The 17,062-nt window shown below is 38.6% G+C and overlaps 1 protein-coding gene across 1 annotated transcript in view; it reads left to right on the forward strand.

Moving 5' to 3' along the window:
* adamts14 (ADAM metallopeptidase with thrombospondin type 1 motif, 14) overlaps window positions 1–17,062 on the forward strand; it is a 53,775-nt gene that overhangs the window by 19,084 nt on the left and 17,629 nt on the right. Inside the window, exons 3-6 of the mRNA XM_078279449.1 lie at window positions 154–310; window positions 4,233–4,429; window positions 9,915–9,998; window positions 15,527–15,683. Coding sequence (XP_078135575.1) covers window positions 154–310; window positions 4,233–4,429; window positions 9,915–9,998; window positions 15,527–15,683 — 595 coding nt within the window. The remainder of the gene's footprint in view (window positions 1–153; window positions 311–4,232; window positions 4,430–9,914; window positions 9,999–15,526; window positions 15,684–17,062) is intronic.

The raw sequence follows: 17,062 nt of genomic DNA on the forward strand, positions 1-17,062 counted from the left end.
GGGCCCTAAATTGCATCTAACCGGGTCATTCCCATTATCCAGCCCATTTAAAATAATTCCAATTGATCAGGTACACAGTAATTACTGGCCCTGGTTGAATTACTGTCCTTTGAAGGAGGAGGGGTGCACTAATTGTAAGCCCTCTTTTTCCAGGCAGGTCTGATCCGGACTGATAATGGAGAGTTTTTCATCGAGCCCCTCGAGAAGGGCCAACAGGATGTGGAAGTGAAGGGGCGTGTCCATGTGGTCTACCGTAGGTCGGCCATCAAGCGGGAGACGGGCCAGCGGAGGGAGGACCTCCACAATGAAGGTAGGCGAGGAGAAGAAGCTTGACGTCAGTGGAAACAAAAAGCACTGTGTGTGTTCGTGTGTTTTGACTGTGTGTGAATACGTTGTGTGATTAAGTGCATATGTTTAAGAGCTAAAAGAAGAGTAAATATTGGACTTCCATTCATCATGTGGCCAAAAACATGACTCAAAATGAATGCTAATATTGCTTCATGTGTGGTAGTTTTGTGAACGGCTACCGTTTGGTAACATGTTCGCTATAACAACCAGGTCAGCAAAGGAAACCCAAAAAATGAATGCGGCTTTACCTTTCCTTCGCGCACGTTGGACTTTTAGTCATTGGAATATGTTCTCAGGGCAGCATTGCAATGACTAAAAATCCAACGTGCTTCCTGCGCAGTCAAACGACCCAACTCCATCATGAATTCCTTTTCCAATTCCTTCCTTGCTACGTGGAAGTTCTCCCTATACTCAATGATTTACTCCATTTCCCAGCGTCTTTTCATTTTACTCCACAGCCCTCAAGCTTAATTTTAATCAAGCCACTCATTCACATTTTCTAAGCCTCATTTTTTTACCGCCCTTTGCATTGGACTCATTTTATCTTTACAGACAACATTTTTCTATACTGTGATGCAGCTAGATTTTCATTTGTATATTGCCGCCATTTCTACCTTTTCCATTACTGTTTCTGTACCCTACGCAAAACACCTTCAGTCATCAACTCGCTCTAGAAAGATGTTAGTCACATAGGAAGGTATTAATGTCCTGTATTTGTAGCCTTGTTTAACATAATCTTCACTGTTGCAAAGTTTTTTGCAGTGTTCCTTGTGGTTTTTGTGGTAGGGCTAGGCAATATGGCCAAAATCTTCTATCCCAATATAGGTCATTATTTCATATCTCGATATTGATATATATCACGATATAGTTTTCTAGTAATTACTTAAATAGTCTATAGTATATGAAATAACCACAAGGTTATTTTTGTATACTCACGTGTGAATGAAAAACTTATTCGAAAAGTAATGAGCATTTCTTATTTTAATAAGCACTTTAGTGCAACATGAACATAACATGTCCAGCTATAGACTGATGCTGACACTGATGCATGGCCACAATTAGTGTTATGTTAAAACAAAACTGCAATCTTCAAATTATATTCCCTCAAAATATTTACTATATATCAGATTGTCTGAGAAATATGAGTTGGAATGTGCTGTTATCAATTTAGACGACGTAATTCGTTATCATTATGATTTTGTCATGATATGATTCCATTGAAAGATGATAAATTATATAGAATTATCGCACAGCCCTAGTTCTTTCTCTCAGATTTTTGTCCATTACAATGCTGTTACATCCTGATGGGAGAACCAATGTCCCAATTAAGGCTGTCAGTCTCATTTTTATTTAGTTTAGTTTCCATGCTATAACATAAAAGTTAAATTATGTAAGAATATGTGTTATTGATGAGATTTAGCTGTGACAGTTGTTTACTGCTTATTAAAATAGTCCAGTGTTTGCAGTTGTTGAACACATTTATCTTAATTTGCTCTACTGCCACTGGTGCAAATAAGTTGTCACCTGTTAAGCATTTATCCGATTATCTGTTATTGTTTGTTATTTACAATAAATTACGTTTTGGTAGATTTTCCTGGAGCCAGTCGTCGGAGTTATTTTTGCAGAACCATGCGTTCATCCTTCATTTTTCTACATTGTACTTGTTAAATTATCTGATCCAATTGATTTTCTGGTATGCATAAGATAATGTTTCATGTCTCCATTTGTATCTAGCAGGCTTGAATCACTGCCGGCTTTTACAAAAGATTATTATAATTCATAGCTTCGGGCAACTTGCCATGAGCCAATTTCTGCCTGACATGTTCACTATGTCAACACATGCTGCAATTACATTTAGAAGTGTTATTACCTCTGTCAAGGAAATTTTGCAATGACTTGAAGGGTTTTTCCTATCTCAGAATGGGCTTTTGGGGGACGATGACACATAACAGTTAGCATGATCGGTCTGTGTTACCTTATTTGACAGAAATCTATGCATTTTCCTGTTATTTCAGACAATTTGAAAAGCAAAAATATATATTATGCTTGAATAAAAGAAAAGAAAAAAATTATATTAATATTTAAATAAATCACCAGGAGAGCCTGACTCTGGAGATAAAACTGAGATTAGCGCTCATATTCAAGTTTATGTTCCGCTTGTTTAATGTTGTTTGGTAAATTACTCTTAAAAACATTTAGAGAGGATTTAAATTGCTATTTTTATTCTCAATTTTTTATCATTTTGGTGCTGGTGATTTGCCTTTGGGGCTGGCTAAAACTTCTTTGGGGGGCGCCATAAATTACTCTATGCAGGAAAAACCCTGGCTTGTTTGGTTATTTAGGTAGCAGGACATCAGAAACTTGATTGATTTTTAAAGAAATTTGGTGACGAGATGGGCCAAGTATTTCAGGTGTTTCTCACATTATAGCAATTTGGTTTTCAGCGTATCAAATAAATGTTCCAAACGTATGGATCACTTCATCTTACTGTCATCACCTGTTCTGTCTTTTACCCTCTGGAAGGCGCTACAGAGAACTCAAAGCTCAAAGCTCGCACCTCCAGACTGAAGGACAGTTTTTATCCAAGAGCCATCACTGAACTGAACAAAATCAAACATCTTGGTGTCATGAACTAGATGTGCAATAATACACCACGTGCACGGATGTATGTTAAAGTATTTTTTTTTTTGTGTATTTATTACTTTATATTCAGGTACGGCACAGCAAATTTCATTGTACACAAGCTTGTGCAATGACAATAAAGTCTATTCTATTACTTATTTTCTTCTTTCTGACATTACATTTCATCTTCAGACATCTGGATTATTTCATAGTTTCGGCTGTGGCCTGAATCTGTAATAGAAAGATGGCATACTGTGCATGACATCGGTAAATGTTAGGATTGTTTGCTACTCAGCTGGGATTTTTGCTATGAATGCAACATATTATAGTTAGGCTAAATGTGGGGCTGAGAGAAAATACACATCTCATTCTGTAAGCCAAAGATTGATGAGTCTAAGGCCCAATCCCATTTCTATTTGTACCCCTACCACTTGTTTTCAAGTGCCCCATGCTGTTTGACATGTCCCTTGGAACAGAGTTAAAAGAGGGTAGTGATTGAAATCTTCCCCTGTGAAATGGGACAACTCTTCAAGACCCTGCTATGTCATCACTAGTCGTTGATGGCGTTATTGTAAACAGACGCAACAAGTTTGTCGCAATCTCTGCAGTAGTATCACCAGAGACAGCCGCCGGCCAGTCTGACTGGCAGCTCTCGTCTTCAAAAACATTGCAGCAAATTTCCAAACAGGAGTCATTTGGATAAACTGACCACATATTGGGAATCAAAATGGTTACTTTCTCACCTGAAAATATATTAAAAACTTAGTAAAGTGACATATTAACAGCTTTTAGCCTGGCTCCAAATCCCCATGTATTACATAACTGACAGCCACCTGTCTGACCCGGCCAGAAGCTCTCACATCTACGAAAAGTCTATACTGTGAATACATTGAAATGACATGATATGATGCCTACTACTCTATCCCAACAAAAATTTGGGACACCACTACCCCTACATGTGAACACGCAAAACAGAGTGGTAGGGCTAAGTGGTCGGGGCAAGGGGTGCATTGGCATTGGCCAAAGGGAAGTATTTTTACTAGAGATCAAGTGTCTTAGAAAATATGAAGTCCACAGGCCTGTCAATGATCCCAAAGGATTCCTCCTGCGCATCCTGACACTCAAAGACAGAGGTTTGTCAGATTTGACAGAGACAAAAATCACTCCACAGAAACTGAAATAACAAGAAATATCCTACATGCATCACATTCCCACAGTCTGTTCACTGACTTGTTTTTGTTTTATATTTATATATTTTGCAGTGGCAAACTTTGGGATTGCAGACCTCCCTGCGGCTCTGGATCTTGTCGAACATAAACTGTCTGAGTCCGAGCGCAAGAGGAGGCACGCGAAGAAAGATGACTACAACATTGAGGTGCTGCTGGCTGTGGACGACTCGGTGGTGCGCTTCCACGGCAAGGAGCATGTGCAAAATTATGTTCTCACGCTCATGAACATAGTAAGTCTATTCTGGCGTTTGAATAAAATGCTCATTAAATTCTCACCACCCGCTCCTTGTTTATGCCAATTCCCAACATCAAATATCTAGGCCTGCAACTAACCATTGTTTTCATTTTTGATTAATGGGCTGATTATTTTCCATATTTATTGATTCATTGTTTTGTCAATAAAATGACATAGAGTTTCAAAAAGTCAAAGGTGACGTCTTGAAATAGCTTGTTTTGCCTGACGAATAGTCCAAACCCCAAATTAAGATCACTAATAAATAAAACAAAGAAAATCATCAAAAATTAACAATGACAACCTTGAATTAGTGATTTTTTTCTTGAAAAATAACTTGAACAATGAATCTGTTCTGAAAATAGTTGCTCAACTAAAAGACAGTTGCAGCTCTATAAATATCCCTTCTTGGCATAAAAACGCTGCTGAGTTTGGAGATCTTCTACCTGTAGAGGTGTTTTTTCCTCCTTGTCCGCTCTGACATCAGACCTTGCCACATTTCTCCCCATACCCCCACTTTCTGGAGCTGTTTATGGATTACTGATGAGAGGTGAAAAATTTTCTCAGCTCATTCATTACGGGTTCCACCAGCTCCTACCACCATAATCTACTTAATGGTCGCAAATCCCTCAAGTCAGATTTTCACAGGGTGCTGGTTTCAGTCTGTAACAGTTACCATTTGGACCCTGCATGGTGGTCTGATTAGCTGCAGATCATTGGCAGGATAAGATAATTCCAGGAAGTCCTTATAGATGATATTGACTGAGCTATAAAGTGAAATCAAGTTAAGTTCTTAAAAGTAATATCTATATACCCACCTTCATTCTGAGTAAAAATTGACAAGAGTAATGTGACACTTCCAGAAAGAAAGGCGCAGTTTAAACAAACGAGGGTGAAAACTCTTTAGTTCCACTCGTAAGCCACATGCTTGCTGTGTCTGAAAGAGCTCTGCCCACTCAAATCCCTCTGAATCCTTGCTCCGTGGCTGCAGAATGTGTAGTACCACCTGGAGAAACTCTCCCTGAGGGATTGATTACTGAACATCCTGTCTGTGCGAAGCCAAGGTGACTGCTGAAGTGCCTGCCGCACAATGACTGTGTTGTTTGAGCGCAGACCAGGTTTTGTCCACGTCGATGTGATGCTGTACACAAGCCAGGGACACCTAGCGCCTGTAGCCCACAGCTGCTACTCTCGTTTTCAGGCACAACAGTCCGATTCCAGCCCTCTGTGTGCTCCTTCTGGCTTTGTAATTATCCCAGTATATGTGGGGTTGGAGGACTCACAAAACAGTTTTTTCAAAGGCTGAATGCATAGAGCCCTGAGTCAGAAAAAATATGCAACTTCAATATTTACAAAAGTTGTCATGATACTTTTATGATGCTATTTTTTGATGCTATGCTCATTTTTTAACTGCTTCTCAGTTTAAGGTCCAAAATAAACACACGTATATAGATGGTCATAGATGGTCAGTATAGACCAGTCTAGGAATTTGAGCTCGTAACAAATCTGTGAGAATTTGGGGTCATTTGAGTGTTCTTTGGAGCATTTATTGACCTGAATGGGCTTCTGTGAATACAATATTTGCTTAAATGCCTTGGGTGTAACCCTGCGTCCCAAAGCAAATTTGGACTTTAGCCAAGATAGCCTTTCTTCAGTGAGAGCTTTTGTTCTGAGCGGTCATAATTTTTACCCAGAGAAAGCTTATTGGCTCACACTTGTTGGCGTTGTAGCAAAGAGTCACACTGTTATTCTGTTTGCTATATCTGAACCTTTATGAGCCTGCACAAGGACAGATATTGAAAGAGCGTGAAAAAGGACACCGCTGATTTTAACATTGGACAACATCACTGTTCACATATATGAAGTAACTTGATGACTGAATTTAGATTATTTAGATGATTAAATGAGCTCGCACATCTACTCTTAAATCAAGAAAACAAAGAGTAGAGATTTCATGACATGAAACTTTAGTAAAAAAAGAAAAGAAACGTGTTGCTTTGACAGTGAAAACAACTTTTGGGAGGTCTGCGTGCTTTCTAGTTATTTATCATATTCTATTGGCTTTACGGATGGCTGGTTGTCCTTGTAATTCTGCAGATATGTATGCTCATATGCTGTCTCTGTCAGGATTGTGATTTTAATGAAGCAAATTACTACTTGTAGGATGTTTTTTGCATGTGCTTTCATCAGTAGCAGCTGGAAAGATTAAAGTGTATGGACAGATAGAACACCCCAGCTGTTTAGCGCCTCTGCTGTAGCATTAATGAGAACATTGGACCTCAGGCCTCTTGTGAATTTCACACACCAGTTATTCGATGACCTTTGGTAGATCAGTGTTATTGACAGGCTGAGAGGTGATCAACAGAAAAGTGATACTAACAAAACCATGATCAGTTTTAATTGTACACCAGCATTGCAGAGTATTCAAAATACATTCTTTGTAGCTGTTTGCAGCTTAAATAGTAAACAATAATTGTTTGCTTTATAATGAACAGAAATGAAATTTAAAAGATGTATAAATTACATAATACAGTTGATACATGTCAGACTGAAGTTATTTTAAAATGTGTTTACTGTACTCTACTACTGTTGATATTACACTGAGGGGAAGGTTGTTCATGTTGTAGGTTTTCTGTTCTTAGTCTTGGCCATTTGTTCAACTTCAGTGTTGGGCTATATTGACCTGATTTGTGGAAACCAGGATTGGGACAAGACTATTAGTTGTTCGCTTTTTTGCCAAGAGATGAGAAGATGAAAAACACTCTCATGTCTGTACGCTATATGTGAAGCTACAGCCAGTAGATGGGTAACTTGGTTTAGCGTAAAGACTAGAAGGTAGCGTGAACAGCTAGTCTGGATCTTGGGGGAGTCACTGGCCTAAGAAATAGTTTCAACATGTAATTTCCTGCAAAACCACAAACTGTTCTACGTTTCAGTTTTTGTATGCGTTAAACAAACAAGATTTAACTATGTTAATTAGTGGGTTGGTGGATTTTTAGCTTTGGACAGAGCCAGGTTCCTCCCTGTTTCCTGTCTATTGTGTTAGTTCACCTCCTGGGCACTGCCAAGAACTACCCTACAGTCATGTGAACAAATTAGGACACCCATGTTGACTAAAAAGAGGAATACAAAAATCCTCTTCAGGAAATTGATCTTAATGCCTTAATTAAAAAAATGAGAAAAATCCAATCTTTAAGGTCAATCTTTGTGAATGAATAATGTATCATAAGTAAGTACACACCTATGTTATGTTATGTTTTGTCGTGTACCAAACCAAGCGAGGGACTTATAAACCAGAAGGAGGCACATGGGCAATAACTCAGAAAACTCTATAAAGAGGTTCGATAGAAAGCTAATATTTGAGGCGGACAGATACATGAGACACAAGTCATTGAGGGAAACAGGGGCTTGATGCTTTTTATCTTTTTAACCAAGCCATTTTAAAACATTGCACAGTCCTTGGCGGAGGAGTCACAAAGAAACTTTAAACATCAATAGGAACAAGTTTGAATAGGAACAAGTTTGCTCCACTAAAATAATATTACAGATAGATCAAAGTGGATCTACCTCCATGACTACTGAGCTGAGGGGCATGAAAAAGATTTATTGTCGGGGGGATGCAGTTCCAGAAAAGAGTGGATGTCTGCTGTAATAAAGTCCTATTTCCAAAGAATGGTGCAGTGAGCATGACAATAGCTACTCGAAGGATGACCTTTAGGTGTGATAAGATGAAGAGGATTTTTTTTAAAGGGTCAGTTCACCCACAATTCAAAAGAACCTAATCTCTTTTTTTTTCTTTTTCTTCAGGTTATAAGAAATCTGTGGCTGACATTTCTGCTGGCATCCCAATACTGAGAAATAATGGGATTTTGTTTGTGGTGCGCTAAGCATAAAAAATTGATATGTGGAAAACGCAACCAGAGTAACCAGGACGTTTTTCAATTGTTTCTCGGCACTAAATAAAATAGCTCTTGGTGGATTTGTTGGGTCTCTGTAAATTATAGAGTGTAGTCTAGACCTACTCTATCTGGAAAGTGTCCTGAGATAACTTCAGTGATTTGACATGTAACATGTAAATTTAGCCTAATTCACTTCTATTTTTGGGACTCAACTGTGAGTCATGTAACATCGTCTATGAAAGAATGAATTGGAATTGTACCTCCAGAACCAGGGATACCCAAAAAGGCTCCTCACACTTTGCAACTCTAATAGAAGCATGTGAGAAAATAAGTTACATTTTTGTGATCAGGAGTAGTTGATATAAGTGTGTGCTTTCATAATAAAAACTTAAATAATAAATAAATAAATAAAATATTTGACATATGTTAAGTGACATATGTTAAGTTTATGAGTCCGTCACACTCAGTGTCGACCCACATGCCTTAAAAGACCATGTGTAAACATAAGTTTCCTCTCAGTAACTAGTTCATTGGAGAAATGTGAGGGTGCATTGTGAAGCTAAATTACTCCATGTTCGGTAATAACAATCCATAATGAACATAAATATTTACCCCTCCTCTGAACCTTATTTATCACCCGCAAAGTTAAGCAGTTGATTGAAATGATGGGGCCTCGGAGAAGTGGCAACATGTAGCGACCATTTTATGAAAATAAAACACACTCAAGTGAAAATTGGACATGGAACTTGAATGGGATCCTAGCTTGGCCCTAGGTTAAGCATCTACATACCACAGCAATCATTATTATAAAGCCAAATAGCAGTCGAAACATTTCTGGGTCAGGCTTCTTTGCCATTGCGTAACAACGCTGGTTTTATTGGATGGTTACCAATGTCTAAACATATTTTTATCATGATGCCAAACTTGTTATAAGCGATGAAAAAAAACAACCTCCCCCATAGTTAGACAGCCTGCCCCTGGTAGGCTGTACGTCAGAAATAAAATGTATGGAAGCAGCGACATACAAGCATCAATTATGTTTGTACTGATCACTATCAGAGCAGTTTAAAACAATTGTTTGCTATTTGCTTCAGCAAATTTGCGATAAATTAGACTGAGTTCCAAGAGAGAGGTGAATTGTTGGTTGGTTGCTTGGTTATTGTGTTATTGATGAAGACATAATACCTTCCAGCAGCACAACCAACTACAAACAGCATTACGTCTTCTTTTCTATGCCTTTGATCACCCTGGGTATTAAGCATCACACACTAGCATGGTGGGGTAAACATGAGCTCACTGTTGCAGTTTGACAACCAAGCTGCACTATTTTTTTGCAAATCTATTGATTGTTGCGGCCCTTGATTTGCATCATTTAAACGACCATAAGTATCTTCTTTACTCTTTTCATTATGTATTTAGTGATAATAAACGGTATCCCCTGGAAAGTCCAGAAACTAGAGATGGCCTGTACATGTTATGTAGGCTTAGAATTGTGGGAAGTTCTCAGTAACCTTCATCAAATGCATTTTATTTAGTTTATTCCATCCCTCAGATCAGTGACGGATAATGTTCCTTTCTTTTCAGGTTGATGAAATCTACCACGATGAATCTTTGGGAACCAACATAAATGTTGTCCTTGTTCGCATGATAATGGTTGGGTACCGACAGGTGAGCTATGTCGCACATTGTGGTTATTTTCTATATGTGCAGGTATATTTTCAAACAGCTTTCCAAGGCAAAGACATTTGGTGCCCGACATATTTACATATAAATGGATCTCAGTTGGTGGCCCTGTTGATTCATAACACAACAGTGATTTAAACGTATGTGTAATATTACATTGCTGTTACTGCCTACAGGAAGTGATGGAATGGAAACAAGAAAGAAAAAAAATAGAATGTTAGTTTAATTTTGCCAGCATCAACTTTTAGTGAAAAAGATTTGGATTTGATTTGATTTATCATTTATCTCGAACTATCAACAATGTTGACCACAAAATTAAAACACAATAAAATCAGAATTTACCAAAGACCAAAAAAGTCCTGCCCCGTCTTCATAATATCACATTATTACAAAACAAATAGATATGCAAATACAGCATCACATCTTTCAGGTCTTACATATAACAGTATACAACAATACCTTTACATTACAATTCCATTCCTATGTTTCGCTCTATTCCTTTCTGGATTGGCCAAGTATTAATTTCTTTAATCTCTTTTTGAACAGAATGATATTATGGCCCTGTTTGATGTCATTGTTCAGTCCATTCCACAAGGTCATCCCACAAACTGAAACACACATGCTTTTAACAGCAGTTCGCACAAGAGATTGTTTGAACATACGTTTTCCTCTTAGATATCCCCCGTCTCTATCAATAAACATTGCGCGTATGTTACATGGTAAATTATTTTCTTTAACTTTAAACATAAATTGTGCAGTTTTGAATTCAACAGTGTCCATAAATTTCAGCAATTGTGAATTCAAAAATAGAGGATTAGTGTGCTCATAATACCCTGTGTGATTTATTATCCTGATTGCTCTTTTTTGCAATGTGCAAATATTTTGTAGGTATTTCCCCAAACTTGTCAGATGTCAGAGAAGCTGAGAGTGAGATAAGAAGAGTGATACCACTCTCACGTCTGTACAGTAAATTTGTAGCCGGAGCCAGTAGGCTCTTAGCTTAGCTTAGCATAAAGACTGAAAACGGGATGAAACAACTACAGTAGCCTGGCTCTGTCCAAAGGCTTGTACGGATTAAACAAATGTGATATGACATGTTAACTAGTGAGCTTTAGAGGTACTGGTAGGCAGATTTTGTTATCATTAAACAGAGCCAGGCTAGCTGTTTCCAGTGTTTATGCTAAGCTAAGCAACACATATTTACCGTACAGGCATCAGAGTTGTATCAATCTTTTCATACTTCTTCTCTAACTCTTGGCAGGAAAGTGATAAGCTTATTTGCCAAAATGCTGAACTTTTCCTCTAAGACGTATCCATGCATTTAATAACTTACTTACAGTCGACTTTCTGCAGTAACCTGATTCTTTAGTGTCGTGTATCTGAAAATCGCTGGCTTCCGTAATTGGGGTAGGTGATTAGAGAAACCTGAGCCAGACTTCTCCTAGAGAAAGACAACATCTTGGCCATGCATACATGTAATTGGCTTTCTAGACAAAGACTTCAGACAGGGAAAGTGTTGCTTTTCATTAAATGAAAATATGGAAGGTTTAGAAGTCTATTCCACTGAATATTTGAATATTTGTAAGATTCAGACACGTTTTATGTCACTATAGAGTCTGTTCTGTCAGTGGCATGAAGGAAAAAAGTGCATTCTAACAGTACTACAGTTAAAATAAGAAAGCAATGTTTGCAAATTAAGGTTAGGGATGTGCATGTGCCGCTGCATGTATAAGTGTATTTACAGTAAAACTACAGGTAGCCTACTGCACAAGCTGATTTCTCTGAGTAACTTGGTTTCTTGTGTTCAACTGGCTGATTTTATTACAGCGGCCATGATTTTCAAAATTTGTCATAGCTCCCTCCTAAAGAATTATGTGGTATATCTCCAAAATATGTTACAGCACACACAGGTGCTATCGGGTGCTATAACGGAATTATGGAGTGTATCTGTGAATGGTGAAATTATGACACCAAAATAAAAAGGGAAAGATCACATGTTCCATGTATTTTGGGGCCCCTGGCTTTTTAGGGTCCCTTAGCAGCATGTGGTTTGATTGACAGGTGTTGCCAGAAGTGATGCTAATAAAAATAACACATTTAAACTCAGTGCAAAAGAGCTGTTAAATGAACTTGGGGCGAAAAGTGCATTATGCATGAGGATAACACTGAGGGACTGATATTATGTTTATGTAACAGACAAATCGTACAACACATATACAATGCAGAGCACAAACAAATTTGAGTGTCCAGCAGCTCACACATAAACACACATTTCCATACACAGTTCCCCATAATAAATAAATAAATACAATGCAAATGCATACACAAGAGTTAAAAACAGGATAAGAGCAGCATAATTACAACTATTGCAAAAATCCCAGTTCTTATCTGTTCTGGTAGCAACGCAGACGCTAACAACTGTGATTGGTCCGCTTGGCCGTAGCTTGGTAGCGTCACATTTCCCCCTATCTTATCTTATCTTATCTATACTCGCTGCAAAGCTAATCCCCCATCACGCTCTCACTCGCTCTACCACACACTCCACATGCATACACACACATGCCGGCTCTGCTATTCTCTGAAAGATATATGCTAGAACGACGCACACACCAGCACACAAGTATAAACTTCAGGCCACTTGCGTAGGCTACAGCGTAAGCTCTGCGTAGAGCCCCCGCAGAACCATAAATCCCGCTTAAAGGTGTACATAGAAAAACAAAACAAATCCCTCCATGTATTAGTTTGCAAAGTCAAAACAGACAATTCAACATACAAACAATGTTTGGATGAATTTGTTTTTCCATTCACCTGTTGCTACGTTATGTAACCTTTTACGTATTCGGTCGTTAGCAGGCTGCAGATTGTGTAGCAAGGAGGTACAGATATACTATAATTTATGTGCATGGTGATAGTAACCAGTGAGTTATTATGCTTCAGTGCCTTTTAATCTACATAACTGACTGATGCTGCATTTTGCTTCTCTTGTCTGGTTGCCAAAGCAGAGAGAGGCTGTTTACACAGCACCAATTAGATGAGCTCAAATGTGTTGAATTTGTCACCAGCGCACACTCGGAGAAGAAAGACAAATGCTTTGCCAGTCCCTCTGGATGTACCCTTTGGTATGGGCTGTGTTGTTGTCAACCAGCACACTACATTATCCTTGAGTTATGATGTTGAATTGGCTTTACAACACAGAACACAAAAGAAAAGATGTTTTTCCATTTCCACTTTATTATGTTTCCATATTTATTATGCTATTTTAGTTTCCAACAACAGTTTCCACTTGGAAATCATCTGCCTCCAGTTGTAATTCAATGCCAGTTTAAGGGAAAAAAAAGAAAAAAAACACACACATGGCCGTTTATTTTAGTTCACAATGCAATATCTGCTTTCTATGTCCCACAGGAGTTTAATTTTTAATTTTGACTTTATCACTTCTTATGTTGCTGCCTATTAGGAACATCACAACAAAGGGGAGTTTAAGAATCCCATGAAAACATTATTATTATATAATGAGTGAAAAATACTCAAGTTATATTCAAGTAAAATAGATGCTGACTGATCAAAGTGCAATGACTTTTAATTATGGACTATTTTTAAACAGTAATTCTAAGTTATTATTTATTTGACCTACCATACATTTTTTTCAAAACCTATAAGGGACTGTTCGTTATTTAATTAAGGTGCCACCAGAGGAGTTTTGTGGCCTCTAACCTAAAAAGACTTGACCCTCCCCTTGTCAGTAATAATTTTCCTATGACGCTCCAAAATGATTTGAAAAAGAGGCATGACCCCTGCCTTGCATGCAAGTTTGCACTTAGCAAAGAAGTGCAGGTGCCATTTGATTTTTACAGCCATGAAGTACAGGAGTTAACCTCTGCATTCTCATCTTACACATCCCACTCCTCTGTTATGGTGTGGTGGCCATTTCAGTAGATTTACTCACTAACATTGTTGTGGAAAAACAATAAGCATGGAAACTAAATGCACACTTCATGCATTACTGCGTTACTTCAAATACTAAGTTCCTCCTCTAGTAAACTAGTATTCACACGAAATAAAACAATGAAACATTGAGACCATTCAGCAAAGGACAATGGGAAATAACAATTCAACACTGGGTGCTATGGACTTGTCACTAGGCTTTGTCAGTCATTGAATATTTTAGCACATAGGTAAAGGTGCCGAAGCTGAACATTATATTCCAAAACACATATGTTTATTTTTAAAGCAGATTCTAAATTACATTGTAACAATTCGCCCTTATGAAATCCAATCGCGGCACGGCTGTTTTGGAATGCAATAGACAGACGCTTAAATTCAACTAAAATGTAACGGTGAACAATCAGTGTTCGACCTATAGTCTGTTGAGATGCCTCTCCAAACTCACCATAAAACGTTAAGACACGTTGAGAAAAAAAATCCGTATTTTGCCGTAATCCAATGACACGGAAAAAAATAATCCACAGCGATCAGTAGATCCACAAAAAGGTAAATGATACGGTGTATCCAGCAAGGCAGATACGAGCGTCACATTCACCAGCCAGCTCCAAACAGGTGAACGAGGCCTCTCCACTTCGCCATTTAAAGAAAGTGGAATAAACGTATAAAAATCCAAATCTACACAAAACCCGCAATCAATTAGTAAGCTGACATCACATTTATATACATGGCATTTAGGAAACCTTTATTGCAAGGTTGGCACGGCAAGATGTCCAGACTAGTGCAACAGTAAGTTTTGTTTTTTGCGTCCTGCTGCTCCCATCGTCAGCCAGGTAATATTTTTTTTTACTAAAGCAGTATATGAAATCTGATGTATTACCTACCACCATTTAGTTGTTTTGTGTTATTTAAGATATTTATAAAATATCTTGTCATGCCAGACGTAATTATTCCACTCATTTTTTAAACAATGCAATTACCCGTTTGAGCCACCAGGGGGGCAGTGCTCCTCCTGCCCCCCCAGCAAACTCCGCATATGCGGTCAGATCCATCTGGTAGGGGGCCGAGACTGAGAGCTACATGGATAAATATGTACCAAACAAGCCACTTTGAAATTTTGCTCTTTTCATGAATACAAAAGTTGGGTGACCCCCCCCCCGCCCAGACAAAAAAATGTTGGATGACCCTCCCCTCAACAAAAAATAAAAAGACATGACCCTCCCCTATTTTCCTCCGGTGGTCTATTCTATAAATACCAAACGGTCCCTAAAGGCAGAGGAGCTATGTTCTAAACAGATCAAAGCTTTCTCTTCATTACAGATTTCATAGCAAAGTAAAACTAATTAATAATAACCTATGATCCCAAAGCTATGAGTTTTTCTAACAATGAAACAGTATAGTCTGAGGCTCCAGCTTTAATTCAGTTATTATGCCATTGTATTTGTCTTCCCCCTTAACAAGAGCAGTGTCCTTTTAGAGTGAATCAAGAGGAGCTTTCTCCCCCATGGTTACTAGCTCTATTCACAGATTGAGTGATAAAACATTCTTCCTGGTCCTTGTATTCCTTGCAGTCGATATGCCTGATCGAGCGTGGCAACCCATCCCGCAGCCTGGAGCAGGTGTGTCGATGGGCCAACACGCAGCAGCGCCGTGATCCTGACCACGCCGAGTACCACGATCACGCCATCTTCCTCACAAGGCAAGATTTTGGTCCCGCAGGTATGCAAGGTACTGTATTTTTCTCGATCGAGGACTGTGCAGACTGAGTGCTGATATCTGCTTCCATTCACGAAAGGGTTGGCTTCAAGTCTTGCCCAGGTAAGGTCGATGGAAACTTAAAAGTGGAGGCTGCAGCTGAGGTCGCAAACCCAATTCGACCTCACAGGAAAATAATTAATGAGAAGCTTTCCAACACCTTGGTGACTTGACATTGATGCCACCCTGGATATGAAAAATTAAGATTGATATTGTTCACGAAGGTTTTTGGCATGTAGAGAAAAAACAGAAATGTTTTATTGTTTCTCCTATATGTAAACTAACTGTTTGTTTTTTTTGTCCTAATAATACATGTATACAGTCATTTGGAGGAGTTTCATACCATACATGTTCTGCCAGTTTAGCATTTGTCTCATGCTGTATTTCTTCTTTTCAGCCCTTCAAAAAAAAATTTGAAGCGAGCAGCCTAACCGCCAGAGAAACTTGGTCCAGGATGAACAAACATCCTCTGTGCTCAAGTTCAATATCTTGCATTGACCTGTGTATACTTTTAACTTTTAAAGCACATGTGTCATGTTAAGAGGAGAACCCAAAGCTACCTGGTTTGCTTGTCACACCTCCGGATGTTGCCATAGCTGCCGTTGTGTTGTGTTCATAACAAGCCCAGTTTCTATGGTGTTGGGCTGGATCCAGTGCTGTGTCTCAGGGTCACGAGCAGACATCGCATTCTCTTGTCAAAGTTTAGCTGTGAGATGGTAGATTCTATTTCTAAATACATACAGTATATTGTGGCTGTGGGTAAAATAGATGAAAAAAAGTTTCCAGAATAGCTGCAAAGCAAAAGGAACTGAATGAATCTTTGTAAACTGATAATGAGTTTGCCACATTTACAAACACTACACACACGTAGTAACATACATGCACCGATACACTGTAATCAATTCCTGTGAATGATTTCAAGTGTTTTTGATCTGCTCTCTTTGCCACGGAATTTCCCACGCAGGATGTTCAGTGTTTGAGTTTATCAACCAGATGACAGAGACCACCTCTCTCCTCACTCTGCAGTGGAGAAACAAAAAGCTGCTGCTGCATATTTTCGCTTCGATGTGCAAAGCTTCCCTTCATGGGAACGTAATCTGCATTCTGTTGAATTCTTCTTATCTGCCTTTCAGATAAAGGGTCATGCTCCACAACTGCTTTCATTTTTCGCTATTTCACTCACTGCACTAAATGTGTCCATTTTGTGATGGATCTTTATGAAAAGAACCATCAACCATCTGACTCAAAAACTGTCCTTGATAAACATCACCATGATCACACTGTAGCAAACAAAAAGAAAAAAAAAGACTGCTATGACTGACTTGCTGCAGATGTTTCTCTTTTTCAACACC

The sequence above is a fragment of the Sander vitreus genome, chromosome 21, assembly GCF_031162955.1.
Source record: "Sander vitreus isolate 19-12246 chromosome 21, sanVit1, whole genome shotgun sequence".
Taxonomy (NCBI): Eukaryota; Metazoa; Chordata; class Actinopteri; order Perciformes; family Percidae; genus Sander; species Sander vitreus.